The sequence below is a fragment of the Macaca mulatta genome, chromosome 13 (genome assembly GCF_049350105.2).
Source record: "Macaca mulatta isolate MMU2019108-1 chromosome 13, T2T-MMU8v2.0, whole genome shotgun sequence".
Lineage (NCBI taxonomy): Eukaryota > Metazoa > Chordata > Mammalia > Primates > Cercopithecidae > Macaca > Macaca mulatta.
The window spans coordinates 10,511,906-10,533,190 of NC_133418.1; the positions used below are offsets into that span (position 1 = coordinate 10,511,906).

General features: G+C 37.6%; 1 protein-coding gene across 4 annotated transcripts in view; it reads left to right on the plus strand.

Annotated features, from left to right (window-relative positions):
* IL18R1 (interleukin 18 receptor 1) overlaps positions 1-14,912 on the plus strand; it is a 43,263-nt gene extending 28,351 nt beyond the window's left edge. For 2 of the 4 annotated variants that reach the window (XM_015113029.3, XM_077958938.1), the window contains 5 exons: positions 605-725; positions 2,616-2,755; positions 5,720-5,881; positions 10,356-10,514; positions 12,403-14,912. In XM_015113029.3, coding sequence (XP_014968515.3) covers positions 605-725; positions 2,616-2,755; positions 5,720-5,881; positions 10,356-10,514; positions 12,403-12,758 — 938 coding nt within the window. In that variant the 3' untranslated portion in view covers positions 12,759-14,912. The remainder of the gene's footprint in view (positions 1-604; positions 726-2,615; positions 2,756-5,719; positions 5,882-10,355; positions 10,515-12,402) is intronic. The other 2 variants (XM_015113030.3, XM_077958939.1) reach the window with 1 other exon arrangement.
* Positions 14,913-21,285: the final 6,373 nt, after the last annotated feature.

The window sequence follows — 21,285 nt, forward strand, 5'->3', positions numbered from 1 at the left end:
CCTGATTACCATGAGACTGCAAGTGATATCATGCAGCCTTTACATCCTCTTATGCTGTCCGAGCACTTAGCAGTAATTCTGCAAGCCTGTGCAGCTGCTGAGAGCTTCACTGAATTTTCTTGTCTCTATGAGACACTTTCTGTTTATTCCAAACCAAAGCAAAAAGGATCCTTCCTAAGTACACTTTTAGTTCAAATATCTCTCTTTATTTTCTCTGCACTTTGATGTCTTTAATGTTTGCTTAATTTAATTTTTTGTGGTTTATCCATTTGGTTTATCTAGAAGTCTCAGTGAGAGTATCGTCCTGATGCTACCTACTAAATTGTGTACTGAAAAGAAAGTACACTGATCACCCTAAGTTTTAATAGTTGATTAAAAAATAAATGTTTAAAAAGAAGCCAAATCATGTTTTGGTGATGACTTGTAATTGCTACCTATTTCTTCAGCTTTATATTTTTTAAATTTAAAACAAGGCATATTTATTCTGTTTCTGGGATGGAGCACCATGTTTTGCTTTAGGTTAACATACGTTCATTATATTGTTTTGAAACTTTTGAGAAACTGAGTTTCAAAAATCAGAACTTTAGTTGCCAACTTTTACCAGGAAAAGATGTAAGGCTCAACTGCTCTGCTTTGCTGAATGAAGAGGATGTAGTTTATTGGATGTTCGGGGAAGAAAATGGATCGGATCCCAATATACATGAAGAGAAAGAAATAAGAATTATGTATGTATGTATATATACCATATAACAATCATATATATTATATATAACTGTATATTAAAAACACTGGGTGGCTGATGTGTATTTTGGGCTAGTTTAAATTATAATTATAAATTATAAATTATAAATATAATTATAAAAATAATTATAATTATAATGGGCATATTTTATAATTATAATGGCCATACCCTAGGTGGATGGATTATGCAGAAATGTATTGCCAAGATCTAAGCTGGAAAACAAGGTCCATGAGAAGGACATTGAGGGTATTTAGCATTACCTTATAAAGCAGCACTTGGTCGGTCAGGATCTGATGCGGATGGGGATTTTACCTAGCTTCTTAGAAAAGGGCAGTTGCCAAGGCCAAGCTTTTTTTATTTTGAAAAATTTGTTAAGTTGTTTATTTTTCTAATGTGCCAAAAAGGTTCCAAATGGCATGCGTATTGATGCTTAAATAAGCCTATATTCTTCCATTAAGGAATGGTCAGACTTATAAAAAGAAAAAGACTGAACATATAGTCAGTTAAGCTTTTCTGAATGACTTTGAGTCATACTATAATTATTCACTATTATACTGATACACTACTCAGGGTCTAGTGAGTGCTGAGCCTGAGTTGTCTAGCACCTTAGCAGCACTTGTTGAGTTTTTTCTTCTGCTTTTTACAAATTTTTTTGGTATATTCTTTGTTACCATGTTGGCAGCTCTACATTCTTGCTGACACTTGTCTACAAGCTCTTTATACCATAAAGCCTGAATTCTTGCCCAGGAGCAGGCATGTGATTCATGCCCGCTACATGTTGAATTCAGTTGAACTTTGTGGATCTCCTGCCATCATATCTCATCCTCAGCCACTGACCTCCATTTGAGTTTTGTATTTCTCCCTTTGGATGCTCTCTTCCTAATTTTTAGAGGGATAGAAAACCACAATGAATTTCTTAGAAATGCAGCTTAAGCTACAAAAGCAGGGAGGTCTTCCTTTGTAGTTGGCTGCACACACCTTTGATGTCATCTGTTTTGTCCTCTCAGTGGCCTCCTGTGTTTTACTTCTGGATGTCATTGGTTTTAGATGGTTGTTATTTCTGGATGGGTGACTTAGGAACAGAATTACCTTCCAAAATGTACTTGAGGCAGTTGGAGGGTACAGTGGGGCTCTGTGTCTCAGGTCCTAGAGATACCTGTTGCTAGGAATGTGGGTACGTGGGGCCCATGTCTGGCTGTGTTGACTGGTGTGGCTATCACAGCCTGTCATTGGTGAGGGAAGTGGATGTCATGAGTGTTTACCTGGCATCGACCACAGGACAACTTGAATCCTTTAAGGAAGAGAAAGAGAGCGTGCTGCCAGTGGCTGTCTCAAGTCATTTTCTGACACTCATGGAACAGCTTAACTGGCACTTCTCATGTGCCTGGGGGTGCCTGAGAACAGTGTTATGTTTTTTAATGCTGAACAAATTAAATCAGTTTATTAGATTCCACGGACAAATGTAATACAAATCTGTATCTATGCTAAACAACTTACAGCCTTGTCATAATTAGTGGGAACCACTCTGTGCAAAGAACTGAAGCTGTTAGGAAGAGAGAAGCAGAGAAAAATAATTGAGAGACAGAATATTTTCTCATATTTTCAACTTAGCATCATGATCTTGCAGCCATTTAAACTCTAGGTAGTTGACAGCACCATTCCCAAATAGCCTTAGGAGGGCTGTTTCTGTCCATTCTGATGCCCCACAGAGGAGGGGAAGTTTACTGTAGTCCATGCTTTAAAAGTACTGACCAGAAAGGGAAGAAATAATGCAGGCAACATCACAGCTGCCTTCAAGCATTTTAAACACATACATTCTCCTCTTATGGGTAATGAACGAAGCCTACTGCTAAGCTATTTTCCCCTCTTACAGGACTTCAGAGGGCAAATGGCATGCTTCAAAAGTATTGAGAATTGAAAATATTGGTGAAAACAATCTAAACGTTTTATATAATTGCACTGTGGCCAGCACGGGAGGCACAGACACCAAAAGCTTCATCTTGGTGAGAAAAGGTGAGAAAGATTTCTTTTTGGAAGTTTTGAAACTTAGCCCACTGCTACTGAGAGACATCTGAAAGATGGCCACTTTCTCATTTTCCACACCAGAACCCGGCTCATGTCACAGGCATTCAGTGGCGGAGCTGGTGTTCAGCTGTGCCGGGCCCCTCTGTCTCATGGTGCCAAGCAGAGAATGAAAACAGAACTCTTTCACTTGCTCTCACAGTCATATTCCACCCCAGTGGAAATCGGGGGGCCTGAGGCTTGGAGATACAGATGCTGAGAGCGAGGCTCATGGGGAGGCCATCAGGACAACCCCTGCACCCAGCATGCACCCAGAGCAGCCAGAGGGGAGTTTGCAGATCCGTGTGGGGTGAGGCCGGTGCATACTTGGTGTGACTGCTGCTCCAGCCTGCCTCAGTAGGGCACCAGGCTCAGGGGCCTTGTGTGTGCTCATTCATTCGTTGCCCCGTGGACTTGGCAAGCAGGCCATTGACAGCCCTGATCCGCCGGCTCTTAGAGTTATTCAGTGCTCACCTGATGGAGGGCCCCAGGGTCGCCATCCCTCTCCTCCACCAAAGTAGCACAGCCCAGGGCCTTCAGCCCAGTAGCTGCTCAGAAATGGCTGTGACTGAAGCCAGAAAGCTGTGATTTCCAGTTGTCACTACTCATTCACTGTTCATTCCCAGGCTCCACCATCAACTCCCTGGATATGTAGGGAAAGGTCAAGATCTGCAAGAGAGAGAGAAAGGGAGAGAGACAGAGACTAACACACCCAGAGACAGACAGAGAGAGGGAGAGACGGACACCAAGAGAAGAGAAAGAGAGATACATGAGATGGAGGGACAGAGACAGACAACTCTAGAGAGATGAAGACAGAAAGAGAGAGAGAAAGAGAGACAGAGACTCAGAGAGACAGAGAAATGAGAGCAAAACAGAAAGAGAGAGAGTAAGGGAGAGATACCCACAGACACACACAAACATGCAGAGAGAGCCACACCCACAGACTGGGCCTTGGCTTTGTGAGAAACGGAAGGAGTGGGACAGGAAGAGCACAAAGGCCGGAAACCCCCTCCAGCTGGGCTATCCTGGTGCCCAGGGGCAGCTCCCCCAGCACACATGTTTTAGAGCTGCCTCTACCATGTGCACTCATAACAACAGCTCACATTCCATACATGTTAATTACATGACAGGATCTGGGTGAAGCTCCTCCCATGATCTCATCCAGTCTTAACGACAAGCTTTATAGAGGTGAAGAAACGTGCCCAGGGTCACACGGCAGGTGAAGGTATTGAAACTCAGACCTGATTAAATCTGAAATCTGTGTTCTTACCTTCTGTAGGGCTTGTCGCCTGTGGTTTTCCGCCCCTGTGTGATTGCCTGCGCTGTGGTCCACGCACTTGCGTGGGAGCGGGGCTCAAATCTTGTTTTTGTTGGACCGTTGCCTGGCCAGGCTTTCCTGAGGCCTGCTCACCACCAGTCGCCTCTCCCTTCTTAGAACAGGGCAGGACTGTCCTATCCCTGCCCTAGACGCTTCTGCCCAGCCACTTCTCCTGCTGCTGCTCTCACAAATGTAGGCTTAGGAAGTGGGGCTCACAACCCCCCATTATCCCAAGAGGAATTGTGTGCCAGTGTGTGCGTGTCTGTGAAAATGTGTGGAACTGTTATAACTATGCAGTTCTTTCAAAGGTACAGGAGCCCCAGATCATTCAGAGTTCACTATTAAGCAACATTAGCTGCTTACCTGAATCCTAAAGATAGTGGAAAGATACGGAAAGATAATTTCTAAAAATTGCATCAAGATGGCAAAAGTTTTAAGTCTGTTTATACTTGTTGACCTAGAGATGCCCCCACCATTACAATGTATTTTAAGAAAAGAATTAGAACTATGGATAAATGTATATGCATTTGTGTATATGTATATACATATATGCATGTATATATACACATACATGTAAATGTATATGCACACATGTACATGCATATACATTTATATAAATATACATGTATACATTTATATTCTACATACAAAATGTACTGCAACTTTATGTCTACTTACTAAAAATTGCAATCGATCTAAACATTAGGTTATTATGAATTATAATTTTAATGACCTACTGAAATGCTCATAATATAATATTTGGAAATAACGAGTGATTACCATATGATCTCAGTTAAGTAAAAACTTTAAGAGACAAAAAAGAAAACCCAGAAGGAAATATTCTACCATGTCAACACAGCCTTCACCACATTGTGGTTGGTTGTTAAAAATTACTTTATTCTTTTATTCCTCTGTTATCTTAGATTGTCCATAATAAGCATAAACGGAATCAATCTAGAAAATATATTTTTTTCCAAATGGCACTTTTAGATAAAGAATTTGCTAAAATTCCAAGAGCTGTGTGCTGTATTAACTGCTTTGTGTGTAATATTTCATTTAATCTTCCCCAAAGGAGAAGCCTTGTAAGTGAAGAAGAAACTGTTAGATTCTCCTTTTTTCAGACTAAGGTACCAAGGTTTAGGGGCATTCTTGATTTTTCCTACAAAACAAAATAATTGATGGAGCCCGGCTTCTAACCCAGACAAATGTCAATCCAGCCCTCTCTCTCTTCTCTCAAAACTATGCACCTCCACCCGCTTGCTAAGGTTTCTGTGAGTCCCTATGTACTTCAGCCTAGTATCTCTTCACCCCAGAAATCTGATTTCCACAGGTATGGATAGGATACATTACTGTGTAATGTTTTCACTTCAGGTCTCTACATATCCTTGTACACATTTTTATTCTTTAAAAATTTGAGTAGAAATATCACTACGCCAGACTAAAGGCAGGAATGTGGAGTCACTCAGTGAATGTGTCAGCACTTGGGTTGGTAACTACTGCATTAGTGTTAACAGTAAAAATGGACAAGCATGTGATGATGCACAACACTGGTAAGATTTTTTGATTATTTCCTTTTCCTTTTTCTCTTTCTTTTCTAGCAGACATGGCTGATATCCCAGGCCACGTCTTCACAAGAGGAATGATCATAGCTGTTTTGATCTTGGTGGCAGTAGTGTGCCTAGTGACTGTGTGCGTCATTTATAGAGTTGACCTGGTTCTATTTTATAGACATTTAATGAGAAGAGATGAAACATTAACAGGTAACACATATAATGCTGGGATTTCTTACCTTATGTCTTCATTAAGAAATCAAATAAATAGACGTTAATCTTCATCTTATTGTGATGATACTGTAGAATTAATCTGTGGGAGAGGTTTTCTATGGGAAATATTGTTCTGCCTGTACCATCCATTATGAATGTTGTTTGTGTCTTCTTTTCTTGTGCTTACTTATGTGTTGCCCAAAATTGTTCTGATTGTCTTGTGTATGTATGTCATAGCCTCCTAAATGCCCTGGGAGATGCTCGGGCCCAGGAACTGTATATCTGTGTGTCCTTGTGCATGCATCACCTAGGTATCTTTATAGTACATACACTCAATAAAGTTGCTTTAAGTTGGATCGAATTGTCCTATCGCTTATTATTTCAGCCTGGCAAAGGAGGCTTACATAATGGATGTGTAAGAACCCCGAGCTGGCCAGGTGCAGTGGCTTAAGCCTGTAATCCCAGCACTTTGAGAGGCCGAGGCGGGCTGATCACAAGGTCAGGAGATTGAGACCATCCTGGCTATCTCAGTGAAACCCCATCTCTACTAAAAATACAAAAACATTAGCCAGACGTGGTGGCAGGCACCTGTAGTCCCAGCTACTCGGGAGGCTGAGGCAGGAGAATGGTGTGAACCTGGGAGGTGGAGTTTGGAGTGAGCCAAGGTGGTGCCACTGCATTCCAGCGTGGTCGACAAAGCAAGACTCTGTCTCAAAAAAAATAAAAATAAAAAGAACCCCAAGCTAGAAGCCAAATGATCTGGGTTCTGATCTCCTAGATCTGCCAGTTTTTATCTGCGACTATGTCGACCTGCTGGCTCCATCCCTCAGTTTCTTTATATGTAAAGGTGACTGGAAGTCCTCAAGTTTCCAGATAATTACTAATTTAAAGGAAGTCAGTCTAATTCATTGCACTTGATTTTGTTTTTGCGTATGCGTGTTTGCAGGAAAAAAACCTTCACACAGTTCAAAACCCAAAATGTCTATTAAATTATACTTCAGAAGCCCCCCTTCCAGCCTAGTCCTGGATCTATGATTCCCAACCCTCATTGATGGCGCATCTGATCAAATATAAATATAGATTCTTATTACACTCCTCCTTTTAAAGAGAACAAATCTTGGCTTGATATGCACACCCTTTTCAACTTTGCTCTCTTATACCTTAGACACACCTGCATGTTACTTTATACAGAAGTCCCTCATTTTTTAGGGCCTCACAGTATTTTATTTGTGTAGAGCTACAACTGTTTATTTAGTCTCCTTTTGATGGACATTTGGCTTGTTTCCAATCTTTTGTTATTACAAAAATGCTGCAATGGACAGCTTTATACATTAATCATTTCATATGTATGCAGTATGTCTGAAAGAAAAATTTTCCAAAATAGTTTCTAGAATACAAGAAGGAGACACGGCCATTATTTTGCTAGATACTGTCAATTCACCCTCCCTACTGCCTTCAGAGGATGACAGCAACTTTTTTCCCATAACCTTACCCACAACCATTTGGAGTTGTGCCAATCTGATAGGTGAAAAGTTGTATCTAAGTGACATTTTAATTTGCATTTCCCTTACTATGCAAGAGTATCAGCAACTTTTCATTTGCATAAGGCTCAGTTGTATTTCCTTTTTCAACATACCCATTCATATCTTTTGACTATTGTTCCGTGAGGTGATGGCTTTATTTTGCATATTTATTTCTAGGAGCTATTTATATTTTAGGGAGTTTAGCCTATTATCTATAATATGAAATGCAAGTATTTCCAGGCTGTAATTTGTCTTTTGACTTTGCTTATAGTGGTGTGCTATGTAAAAGACTTTTTGGAAAACATACTCAAATATATCTTTTATGCTTTCTGGATTTGGGGTCATAAGTAAAACAGCCTTCCTAACCTCAAGTTATACAGAAATTATATAGTTCCTCTGAGATTTTTATAGGTTTAGTTTTTACATTTAGAACTTTAAGTTGAACAATATAAAGTTAGCAAGGTTAGTGAATTTAGCTTTGAGCCTGCCTGTGCACGTATGATTTTGCTATGGGGAGAGATGGTGCCACAACAAATGGGGAAATCTGTATTTGATATTTTCTGAATGGTCTCTGTTTGCATACACCAGTGTTTGTCTTCAAATAGACATTGACGAGCTCCTCTCTTTCTGACTTTCTGGAGCTAAGATTTCTTTTCTTCTTCTCCAGTTGTGTTTGACATGATTTTCAGGTAATTTGTTTAATTCACACTTCTTAACTGTCAATATGGCAGTGCACAGAGACATTTAGAGACATGCTCTAAATAACTTCCATTAAATTATAGTCCACGAACAAATGCAGTCCATGAAAAAGACAGAAATGGAGATATAATTATGAAAATAAAAACTTTTTTCACAATTTAATACTGCTGCAGTATCTAAGAAAGTGTTCAGTATTGGTTTGTGAAGGATTGGAAATGAAACTAATCAATCAACAACGACAAAAGAAGGCAAATTTAAATTAAAACATGGTCATTCACCAAGCATAGTTTGAGGAACATTTGTTTAACTTACTCCTTGAAGTCCCAAATATCCATTTGAATTATAATTTCCTTTATAATTTTCATTTATGTTTGAACATAGAGAATAAAAAAATTACCATTAGCTTTCAAATTCCTTTTTTTGTACACTTTACTTTGTCAATTCTCAAATCCTTTTTACTACCTGGATTTAAAATAAATTTTAATAAAATTAGCAGATTTATATTAAAAGAATTGCTTAAAATAAGGAATTTGAAAGCAATTAACATTTGAAAAGCTAATTTTTCATAGGTAAGAGCAAAGCTATATTGCATATAATATAAACCCATATTTGATGAAATTGTCTTCCCAGTTTATTGCAATCCATTACATCATAAGAAAATTATGCCTTTTAAAAAAGTGTGCTCATTTAATTGTCTTACACATTGGTGTCTGTTTTGTCACTGACACGGTAACAATCCTAGTGGAAGCACTACCTCTTACTTAACTAGTAGGTAGTTATATTTGATAGCAGTTTAAGAAAAGTATGTGGGGGACCTACTTACTGATTAATAACTGGTTTTTATTTTTACCAACATTTCATACCTTTGATATTTATGTAAGCCTGAAATTTTTACCAACATTTTTCCTCTTTCAATGCATGCAACTCTGCAAAGCAATTGCTTTAAATGAACAATAGGTTCTAACCCAAACTGCTGAACAGAATGCTGTAGGTAGAACTGAAGAAGATTTGCCAGAAGCGGAAAGTGTTGATTGGTGACCATGAGTGCTATGGAGGATGTCAGGCTGGGCTGTTGAGCATAAATGATGGCACCATAAGAGACATAGATCTAGAATGGTTTTATCCTATTAGATTTTAATAAGGGATGCAATCATATGTAGCATTTAACTCAGTAGCAAATTCATTAATCCCAATAATATACCATGCATAAATCTTACCTGTCTGCCATCAAAACAATTGTCATGGGATAAAGGTAGACCATTCCCCCACTGTTTTCCTTTTTTCTCTACAGATCTCAATTAGAATCCATTGCATTTTTTAGGACCCGACTCAAAATTTCCTCCTTTCAGAAAGCATGTCCATCAGGATCACTCTTTATTCTCTGACCAGGTTATTTTGTCTGTGAGTTTTGTTAGTTTTTTTTTGTTGTTGTTGTTGTTGTTGTTGTTATGCTATTTTTCTTCTGCTAATCTGTTGTTTGTAACTTTTTCCAAGTTGTTGCATGCATCTGCTTTGCTTTTAAAATAGATTGGATGAAGCTAGAAGAGAGAGTGGTATCATGTTTTAATTACCCAGTTAGGAGCATGGTCTTTGTTATTTAGGAGACATTTCCTCCTGAATTTGTTCTGTTAGCCATCTGAGTACTACTCCATTGTCAGAAATTAAATAGGAGCAGATGTTATCATCAGTGAAAATCATCAATAGATCAGAAGTTTTCCTTTTGACATCTATATTTTATAATATTTAAAAATATAATAGCATGTTTTCCAATAGCATATTATTTTATTTTCCTCTATTGTTTTTCCCCACATTCTGGTGTAAACTGCTCTGCTTCTCTCTTCACCTTCTTGGGGGTCTCTTTGAGCGTAGAAATTGTGAAGGTGGTAGAATTAAGTGATATGAGTAAACCAGGGTGAGATTTTTTTTCCACTCCTGGAATGAGGGCACCTTTGGACTCTTGGCCTTCTAAGGAACTTAAAGACTTAAGTTCCTTTAATGCCCACATCTATGGCTCATATGTCTCTCTATTCTTCTATGGTGTTAAGCAGTGGGATCTTAAAGTAGATGCTTAAAAACACATTAGCTAATGGGTTTCTTGGTTAGCATGGGAGGTTTAAATATAAACAACTTTATATGTAATTTTTCTTTTTCAATGAATCTATACTAATTACTTATGACAGTCACTTAAATTTGTACTTAAACAACATTTTATTTACACATGAATTAAAAGAGTCAATCTTACCTCCTAGATGGAAAAACATACGACGCTTTTGTGTCTTACTTAAAAGAATGCCGACCTGAAAATGGAGAGGAGCACACCTTTGCTGTGGAGGTTTTGCCCAGGGTGTTGGAGAAACATTTTGGGTATAAGTTATGCATATTTGAAAGGGATGTAGTGCCTGGAGGAGGTAAGACGGAATGCCAGACAGAAAAATATTCGAGATAGTTTCTTTTTTAAAAAGGATTGAGCTAGCTCCCAGATGGCTATCCCATTTCCTTAAAAACAAATGAATAAGGTCCTTTAAGCCAGAAATAACCAGGTGAGTCAACAATTGATAGTGAGAAAACAAACTACCGAGCTTCCAATAGTCTCTTCTCTTGGGTTGTGTTCTTTGTGCTTCATGGTTCTCTGAAACGTTGGGGAAAGGGAGAGGGCATTTCCTTTTCAGAACCGGGTCCAGAGCTGGCGTTATCATGAAGCATTTATTTAGAAATGACCCACGGTAAGACTATCTGTACCACAGCAGCAGTTCCAAATTTCACATGTGATGTGTGGACTAGTTAATCCTCACTAGTAACTCTTACTAGAAATAAACACAGGTTAATTATTACTAGAAAATGCACGATTTATATTGTGTTGACATTGGAGACGAAATTTAAGTAGAAAATGTGAAAACTGTAAAGGAAAAAAAATAAAAGGAAAGCAGTGATTCCCGTCAGATCATAGCTATGAAATTCAATGTTTTCTTTATTAACATAGGAATACAAATGGCCATAGTGCATATATTGAAGCAAATTACGGTTAATTTTTTTTTTAAATGAGTAACATTTTTAGGTTTTCTCTGAAGTCTTCCAGAACAAACATTTAAAATCTGGTGTCAAATTATTCTGGATACTGATGCTTAAAAAACAACAAATGTTTTATTATTACCATCATTAATTTATTAATCTAATATTTATTGGATACTATTCCTGTGCCAAGTGCTGAACTGGACATCAAAGATGTAGCAGTGAGAAAGAAATAGTTACATTCCCCCCCCGACCATATTCCAATTTATAAAGGAAAATATTGCCAACTTACACTACTGTTTAGTAATAAACAACTTGTCAAAAAATATGCCAGATTATCAGATGCATACATTGTGGTATTTTTGGGTAACAGTTCTTTGCATCTAAGACGGCATATTGTTACTTAGAAAGCATTTATTCTGGGCCATGTATCTATTTTACTATATTTTTGTTATTTTCCAGAGGTCTTTTTTGAAAATAGGTTTATTCTTAATTCATAAATAAAAATAATGATCAAATATTCAGTTGTAATTAGGTTTGGTTAAACCTCTATTTGAGAACAGTGAGAGATCTAGAACAAGGGTTGACAATTTACCAGCCACAGGTTCCATCACACCTGCAATGCTTATTGAAACACAGCCACACACATTGGTTTACCTGTTACCTGAGTCTGCGTTTGAGTGACAACAGAATTGAGTAGTTGTGACAAAGACAGTGTGACCTGCAAAGCCTAACATGTTTACTACCTGGCCCTTTGCAGAAAAAGTTTGCCGACCCCTGGTCTAAAATAATGGATGGTTTTGTTTTGTTGTGCCTTTTTGTCTTTTAATCTTTAAATTCTGATTTTAGCATGCTCTTTTATGCTTGAGGAGAAGCAGGATAGTATAATATGAAATATATTCCACTTGGGTTCAGATTCTGAGTCTGCCACTTATTAGCTGTGGGCAGGTTACTCAACCACTCTGTGCTCTGGCTTCCTTGTCTGTTAAATGGCGGTGATAACAATATCTTCTCTGTAGGCTATTATGATGATTAAATTAGTTAATATAAAAAATCATTTAAAATAAGGTATGGTACAGAATAAGTGCTAAGTAGATATTCATTATTATTGTTACCTAGAGAGTTTTTAATAAGCATATAAAATTGAGAACAAATGGTTTGTCTTAAAGACAAACTTATTAGTGAGGTTAGGAGTTCATATAAAATAGGACTGTGCAAAATGACTTTTATCTCATGTTTCCCCTTTCAGTTATCTTAAATTAATATGGGTTATCTTGCATTTTTCAGCTGTTGTTGATGAAATCCACTCACTGATAGAGAAAAGCCGAAGACTAATCATTGTCCTAAGTAAAAGTTATATGTCTAATGAGGTCAGGTATGAACTTGAAAGTGGACTTCATGAAGCATTGGTGGAAAGAAAAATTAAAATAATCTTAATTGAATTTACACCTGTTACTGACTTCACATTCTTGCCCCAATCACTAAAGCTTTTGAAATCTCACAGAGTTCTGAAATGGAAGGCCGATAAGTCTCTTTCTTATAACTCAAGGTTCTGGAAGAATCTTCTTTACTTAATGCCTGCAAAAACAGCCAAGCCAGGTAGAGACGAATCGGAAGTCTTGCCTGTTCTTTCAGAGTCTTAATCTTCAGAAACACTGAATGGCAAATAGAACTCAAGATACTCTGGGGACTGAGCGTATGAACCTGTTCATAACAAAGGCTGTGACTCAAAATATTTAACTCTGTAAAAATCCTGTTCACAATTTGAAGATGAACTAGTCATTAGGTTGGTGGGAATAAGACTAAAGATTGCGCTGTGGGCTGTGGTCACGTGCTCTCAGAAGACCTGGAATTCAAAAGAAATGGAGTTCTTCTTTTTCTCCCTCTTTCATAACTGGATGCAGCTGCTCTTACTCAATCCCATATTCAGCAAGTGTGAAGCCGGGCGTGATGCAAAATAACCTGTGCCCTACAAAAAGGGCGCATCTTGAAGAGTTTTAATGCCAGTACTTAATTTGAATGAGGGGATTTTAAGTTCATGAAGAGGCATTTTCTAGGCACCAGTGGGTGAGGAGTAACTGAAATGCTGCTTTCACTCCCTAACATCGTGGATCGGGTTGTGCATGGGATGTGGGAGGAGGGGCTGGCAGGGCTGCCTTCAGAGCCTGCAGGGCCTCAGCCTCAGGATGTATTTAATTTATCACGGCCACAGTTGCAGCCAACGGTTCTCGAAAGCTCATGTGGATCTATTTATGGGAACTTCTTAAAAGGACCCCAGAATAGATTTTTATCTTTCACAAGACACACAAATTCTAATTTAGTTAATTATCTGGGCCTTTCATTTTTGATGGTCTGAAACATTGGTTGATTTTTGTGTGTGTGTGTGTGTGTGTGGAAACAAGCCTTTATTAACCTTTATTTTGAAAAACATTTTAACTGGACATAGAATTTCAGGTTGGCACATATTTTTCATTCAGTACTTTAAAAATGTTCTTCCAATGTCTCCTGGCTTACATTGATTCTGACAAAGCATCTTTAATAATTCTTATCTTCATGGAATACTATGCAGCCATAAAAAGGATGAGTTTGTGTCCTTTGTAGGGACATGGATGCAGCTGGAAACCATCATTCTTAGCAAACTATCACAAGAACAGAAAACATTGGTTGATTTTGTGGGAATGTTTGTATAAAAATGTTTGCCAGGTTGCATTAGCCATTGAATAGCAAAAAAACTGATAGTTACTTTCTTGGTTTTTAAAAATTACATATTAAAAATGCCCTTAGCATGAAGGCAGCATGGTGTGGCAGTTAAGAGATGGGTTGTGCAGCCCATCCTGAGCTCCAGTTCTGAGTTTGCTACTTACTTCTGTGGCCTCTGGAACCTCATCCAACCTCTCAGTGCCTCAGTTTCCTCATCTGTGAAATTAGAATTTATAATAATTGTACCTACCTCCCAGGGGTAACTAAGTGAATAAATATAAGTAAAAAACTTGCAGTGGTTCCTGGCACAAACTCAGCACTCTCTCAGTGTTGCCATGACTATTTTTATTATCATTGGTAATGATTACTTAGATCAATTATTTAGCGGTGGACTAATGGAAGCTACAGAGCAGGGAAGGGAAGCAGACCTAGGGAGGAAGGCAGTTTTGATTTGAGGAGGTTTGCACACATAGAGAAGCATATTGGAGAAGCTTATCCAGAGCAAAAGATCTCTCTCCATTGAACATCTGCCTCTTTTGATGTTGGAAGATGCATGTCTTACTCCCTAAACAGACCCCAGCACTGGGAGCCTTCTTGATGATCTCAAAAGTAATAGCTATTCAAGAAAATCACCAAGTCACTGAAACCGGGAGTTTGGAAGGCTGATGAGAACACATGGGAGCAACATGAATGTTCTACAAAACTTTAAAGCAGAGACTGTTTCAAACAGATGTAGCAGATACTACTGAAAACCAAAGGAGAGTGAGATTGTGTAAGAATGTGATTTCATGTTTGTAGTGCTTACAATTTTGTGCACCAACTGGATGGCTAGAAAGGGTAAAATAATTTAATTAATAGCTCATATTTTATGTGTGAAAACATATTAGTGAACATATATAATCAAAATAGATTTCATTGCTATTGCATAGTCTCTGATACATAGAATGATTTTGCTTTTCTCTTTTATTATACTCGCTTTAAAATACTTGAAATAGATTTTGTATTAAATGCATTTCAAGTTAAATGTGTTAAATGTATACATTAGATGTGTGCTTTAAAATGCATAAAATACGTTGAAATACATTAATGAACCATTAGTCTAATGCCTTTATTTTTGAAATGTCATGACGTCTTTTTCACTTACTTTAAGATTCCAATTCCTCGTTCTCAATGTGGACTCCTACCTGTTTAAATAGAATATGGGCCATTCAAAAGGTACTCGTGCACCTCTCTCTTTTCAAATGTCAAATTGCCTTGCACCTACATTCTTGTTTCACACCTTCCATCCGGGAGCGAAATAATTCCCTTCTGTTTCTCACAAGCCACTCAATACTAAACACAGCATCTTCACATGTCAGAGAATTAATGGGCATATTTTAAAATTCTGGTTTAAACATCCCCAACCAGGACCAACAAATAACTTTTCAGGAATAAAACAGCTTTCTTTTCCATGGTTCAGATGCCCTTAAACTGTGAAATCTGTTTCAGAGAAACAGCACAACTACCTCTCTAGGGCATGTGAAGAAGCACCTCCTACATGTCTGTCATGTCCTAGAAGGATTTACTCATTAGAGCTGTATCCTCTCAAAGCAGAGAGAAGCCTTAGGCCCCACATACTCCAAACCCAGAAACTTGAGGCATGGTAACTCCAGGGACTTGGCCACAGTCGCACACGAGCGGCCTGACCAGGTTGGCACAGGACGGTGTACGGCCTCCTCTTGGAGATGAGCATCTTGGAGGCTGCAGGCACTTTTCTGGGGCCAAAAATTTAAACTAAGCGGGCCTAGGGCAGGGGCCTGCAGAGAAGAAGCAGGCTGCCTAGGACTGGCTCCGAGGAGGAAAAGAGAGTGAGAGGAATGTTCAGGATTCCTTATAAGCCATTAAAAAATAGGCATTCAAGTTCAGTGCAGAGTGAAAGAGTACACACGATGGAGGACATCCGCCCACTGCATCCTCTGCTGAGATACAGAGAGTTGGAACCCCCGGCATCTGCTAGGAGCCCGGCCTGTGTTGAGGCAAATGACAGGCCAGTTGGGTTTGCTGGGGCTCTCAGCGAGGCGCAGAAAGGAGGCAGTTGTCCAAAGAGAGGACATTAGCAAAATCAGTTCCTCAAACCAAGGTGAATCATAGCTGGAAATGCTCAGAGGAATTAACCTGTCACCTTGGTCTGAAGTTCAGCTGTGAGGGAGAGGACCCAGGGTTAGCAGAAGCCATCTGTCTGAGCAGACGCTGCTCTGAGCAGTGCGACCTTAAGCAATACAATCTTCAAAGAGTGACCGAGCCACAGACCTAACAGGAAACTCATGGGCAGGCCTCAGGGCCTTCCAGCCCCACCTGCATGCCATGCTGATAGTGATCACAGTCCAGGCTGGGAGCTTAAGACCAACACCTAGATTTCTGTGTGAGGCTTTTGAAAATTTTTATCTCCTTCTAGCATATAACTCGCGGGTGCACAGACACACCCGGAGAATGCCATAGCCTCATTTACATGATTGCTACAATTTGATGTGTGTGCTTGATCATTAATAGTGAACGTGTTAACTGACTTTCAAATAGTGGCTTGGGAGTCTTGGGGTTGTGACCCAGGGACCATCCTAGATGGTGGAATGGAAAATTGGGGAACATGGGAGCTGGGCTCCTGGATCTTCCCCTTCACCTCACTGCTCCCACACCCTCCACATACCACAACTACAGCCACACTGCTTTTATCCATGTTGTATGTTGAGGCCTTACTTAACATTTAACTTAACAAAACAGAATACTTCTCAGGAGGTCATGGTTTAGATACAATGAATATAATTTTCTCTAGCCAGTTTAAACAGAAATCATTACAGAATTATTTAGAGAGATGAAGAAACGGACTCTAGGCTCCTCTTCCAGGGATGTCTTCCAAAGTCATACAAAAAACCTGGGCTGCCAAATAGAGCTGTTGATCTTGCCACAACCAGAAAGAAATCTGTACAACCAGGAAGCTCTTGCTGCAGCTGCCGGCTCCAGAACCGGACAGGCTGAAGTCTAAGTTGACTAAAAGCTCTCTAATGTGGAATTGTTGGTTGAGAAGGCCAGTTGCTTCTGTGCACCTAACTGCAAACGCCAGGAGCAACAGCTTTGAGTAGTAGTCTTAGCAGGAGGTGAGGCTGGGCACTGCCGTTCAAACGTCAGCAGAAATGGCACTGCGGGTTCCACCTTCTGATCCAAGCCTTTTGCTTTAGATATTCTCCAAGTGAACACTATTAAGATGAGAGATGAGACAATAGCAAAGTACAGAGGTCAGTAAGTCAGTGCCTTAGACTTAGAGTTTTCTCTAGAAGACCATTTGGCTGTGGTTACTTGCACATGGGCCTGAGTAGAAGCCATCTTGGTCATAGGGTGACCTTGGAAAGAAATAGACTAAGGCCACTTATACTGGGTTTTATACCACTTGCAACCAGACTTAATATAGACAAATATAAACTCCAAAACATGCCTTAGAAACAATACCCTCTATAACGAAATTGACTTTAGAATAATTATCTCAAACAGCCTGTGAAAATGAATGAATGGACAAATGGCTCTTTAGAAATATGTGTAGCACAAGAATTAACTTTAAAACTTTCAAGATTCTGTTACTTTGTTTATTTCTATTCAATGATCATGTGCACTGTGTACAGAATGAAGTTAAAAGATGAATGAAGGTTTTACTAAGATATGACCCATAACTGGCACTTTTTAACAAATATACATGAAATTAAGCATTTATTTGAGGGCTGTCCTCTTGGAAGTAAGCATGTAAGTAGATCACACACTTTCTATAATGATATTTTTGAATCAAACCACTTTTAAAAATTCATCTTTAGAAACTCACAAACCAAGGTAGAAAATAGCCAATACCCTTACATTTTCATTCTTTAGTCATGTATTTTTGAAATTACCAAAGTCACTTGAGCTAAGCCTGATGAGTAATGGTGATAACCAAGTTGATTTTTTTTAAAATCAAAAGCAAGGTGTGATGTTAAAGTTGCATTTGTTTTCTGCAGTGAGTTGCAAACCAGTTACTGACTTTTCAAGTTGTTTCTCTTGATTTTCAGTGTTATCATATTATTACACTCAAATTGTGAAACTTAGAAAAAGTATGGCCAAGAGAGAATTCAAGCTTATATTAAGTGAAGAGGCAAAAAGAGAGCACTTGGCTGCTTTAACGTTACATTTTAAAATGTTTATTATGAAACATTTGAAACATACGAAGTAGAAGGAAATATGCAACAAATATTCATATATCTACAATCCACACTCAAAGACTGTTAACATTTTCCCATATTTAATTTATCCCTATCTTTTTTTTATACTGGATGTTTTTGTTATAGGTTTCTTGCATCGTGATTACATTACTCTTGAATACTTGTGCGTGCATCTCCAGTAAATAGATGCTTATCTTCAAAATCACAATTGCCAACATTTAACAAAATTAACAATCATTTTCTAACACTAAAATTGTCTGTCTTTGGCCATCTTCAAATTGATTCCTAAGTTCTTTTGACTCTACTGTAGTATGATCATTTCCTAATTTTGTTGTTGTGATTTTCTGATATGGGATGGTGTTCCACACTTGTTCTGTTCTTAGTCCCAGACAAAGCCATTTCTCTAAGGAGCCATGGTTCCTTTCAGTGAGAAATTGTTTTTAGAGACCACAATTTGGGTCTAACAGTTGCACACTCTTAACTCAATGTTTCTAGGCTTTCTAAGTAGATATAACAAGGAAATACATATACATCCATTAAATGAATTCTAAGTTAATACTGAAAAGTCCAATTTAAATTTAGGACCACAGGTTTTACTTAGCCTCATCAATTTTACATTGGAAACACTGCCATGCAGAAAATTCCAATTCCCAATGGCATCAACATAATTGTTAATTTGCTTTATCCCACAGTGTACATACATCCAATATGCATATATTTCAAAGAATTATTATACCAACACATCCATTAATATTTTGTTTCTAAAAACAGCTGAAAACATTTTTGTACCATTTTATCCCTTGAGAATATTTCACTATAATAATGAGTCATCATTGTATTCTAAAGTTATTTGAAATTATTCCTCTTATTGTGTTTTTGTTAGTTAAACATATTTATTTGTTTTGTTTTGATTTTTAGGAATTGATTTTCAAAATTTTATTTTGTTTTATAATAGGGCGAAAATGTTTTTCAAAATGGTATTGGTTTATCCTTCTACATTTTTATATAAGTAAATATTCATGCATTTTTTTCTTGTCACCTCTCACAGATAAATGGCAGATATTATATACAATGTCTCCCCTTGATTTTGCCACTTGATAATATATTCTACAGATCACTCTATAGTTGTACATGGAACTATTTCTGAGAGATACTTTTTTATACAGATACATGGTATACCATTGTGTGGCTGTACCATGCTTTATTCAACCAGTCCCAAATATTTCCAGTCTTCTGCTCTTACAATTTATGTTACAAAGAAGTCTTATGCATGCATATTTCGTGCTTTTTCCCTAGAATATTTTTGGGATATTAGACATAGGATTGCTGGGTCAAAGGGTAATACATATGTACTTTTGCTCCATATTGCCCAATTCATCTTTTAGGGGTTGTAACATTTTGTATTCTTACCATCAATGTCTAGGAGTGCTTGTCCCTTAGCTTTGGCCCATTTCTCTATAGAGATTTTGATCTCTTTCATTGCCATTGTGGGAAGGTTTTTACATGTTAGACATATTAAGACTTTATGATGTAAATTGCAATTGTTTTCCAGTTTGTGTGTTTTTTGTTTTTTGTTTTTTTTTTTTGCTTTCGGTATTTATTCATTCCCAGATTTTAAAAGAATTAATCCATTCTTTCAATACTGATATGGACTCAGTTTTCACGTTAAATCTTCAATCCATTTGGAATTTATTATGGTGTTTAGTCTGAGAAATTGATCCATTGCATTGTTTTCATATGTCTGTGTACTTATCACAACATCACCTCTTAAAATGGTCATTTTTTTATCCACTAATGTAAGATACCCATTTAATGTCTATTCAATTTCCATATCCTATTAGACCTAGTTCTGGACCATCTATTCCGTTCCATTGGTCAATGTGTTTTAAATTGACACATAATAATTGTACATATTATGGGGTACACTGTGATATTTTGATACATGTATACATTATTAAAACTGAAATCAGGGTATTTAGCATATCCATCACGTCATACATTTATCATGTCTTTGTGATCAGGACATTTAAAACCCTCTGTTCTAGCTATTTTAAAATATATAATACCATCATATTAACCATAGTCATCCTACGTGCAATGGAACCCCAAAATTTACCCCTCCTAACTGTACTTTTGTATCTATTAAACAATTTCTCCCTATCCCTCTGCTTCCCAGCCTGTGGTAACCACTATCCTAACTCTCTACTTCTATGTGATCAACTTCTTTAGATTCCATGTATGACTGAGATAATGTGGTATTCATCTTTCTGTGCCTGGCTTATTTCACTTAACATAATGTCCTCCAGGTTTATACATGTGGCAAATGACAGGATTTCTTTTTGTTAATTGGATAAATAATATTTTATTGTGTATACATACTTTGTTTTCTTTATGCATTCATTCACTGATAGACACTTAGATTGATTCCATATCTTGGCCATTGCAAATACTGTTGCAATAAACATGAGAGTGCAGATATCTGTTTAACACACTGATTTCATTTCACTGGGGGGATATATACTCAGCAGTGGGATTGCTGAATTATACGGTAGTTCTATTTTTCAATTATTTGAGGAATCTTAATACTGCTTTCCATAATGGTGTACTAATTTACATTCCTACCAATAGTAAATAAGAGTTTCCCTTTCTCCACTTTTGTACCAGCATTTATTTTTTTATCTCTTTGATAATTGCCATTTTAATTGAGGTGAGTTTATATCTCTTTGTAGTTTTGACCTACATTTTCCTAATAATTAGTGATATTGAACATATTTTTTATATACCTGTTGGCCATTTGTATATCTTCTTTTGAGACATAGCTATTCAGATATTTTCTCCACTTTACCAGTATTAATTCTAATCCATGAACATCGAACACCTTTCCAATATTTTTAGTGGTCTTCAATTTTTTAAATCAATGTTTTATAGTTTTAAGTGTGGAGATTTTTCACCTGCTTGGCTAAATTATTGCTAAGAATTTTATTTCTTTTGTAGCTGTTGTAAATGGGATTGTTTTCTTGATTCCTTTATCAGACAGTTTGCTATTTGGGTATAAAAATGTTACTGATTTTTGTATGTTGATTTCATGTCCTGCAACTCTACTGAATTTATTAGTTCTCACCATGTTTTAGTGGATTCTTTGGGGTTTTCTATACACATTATCATGCAGTCTATAAACAGGGATAATTTCATTTCTTCCTTTCGAGTTTTGATGCCTTTTACTTACTTCTCTTGCTTGTTTACACTGGCTAGG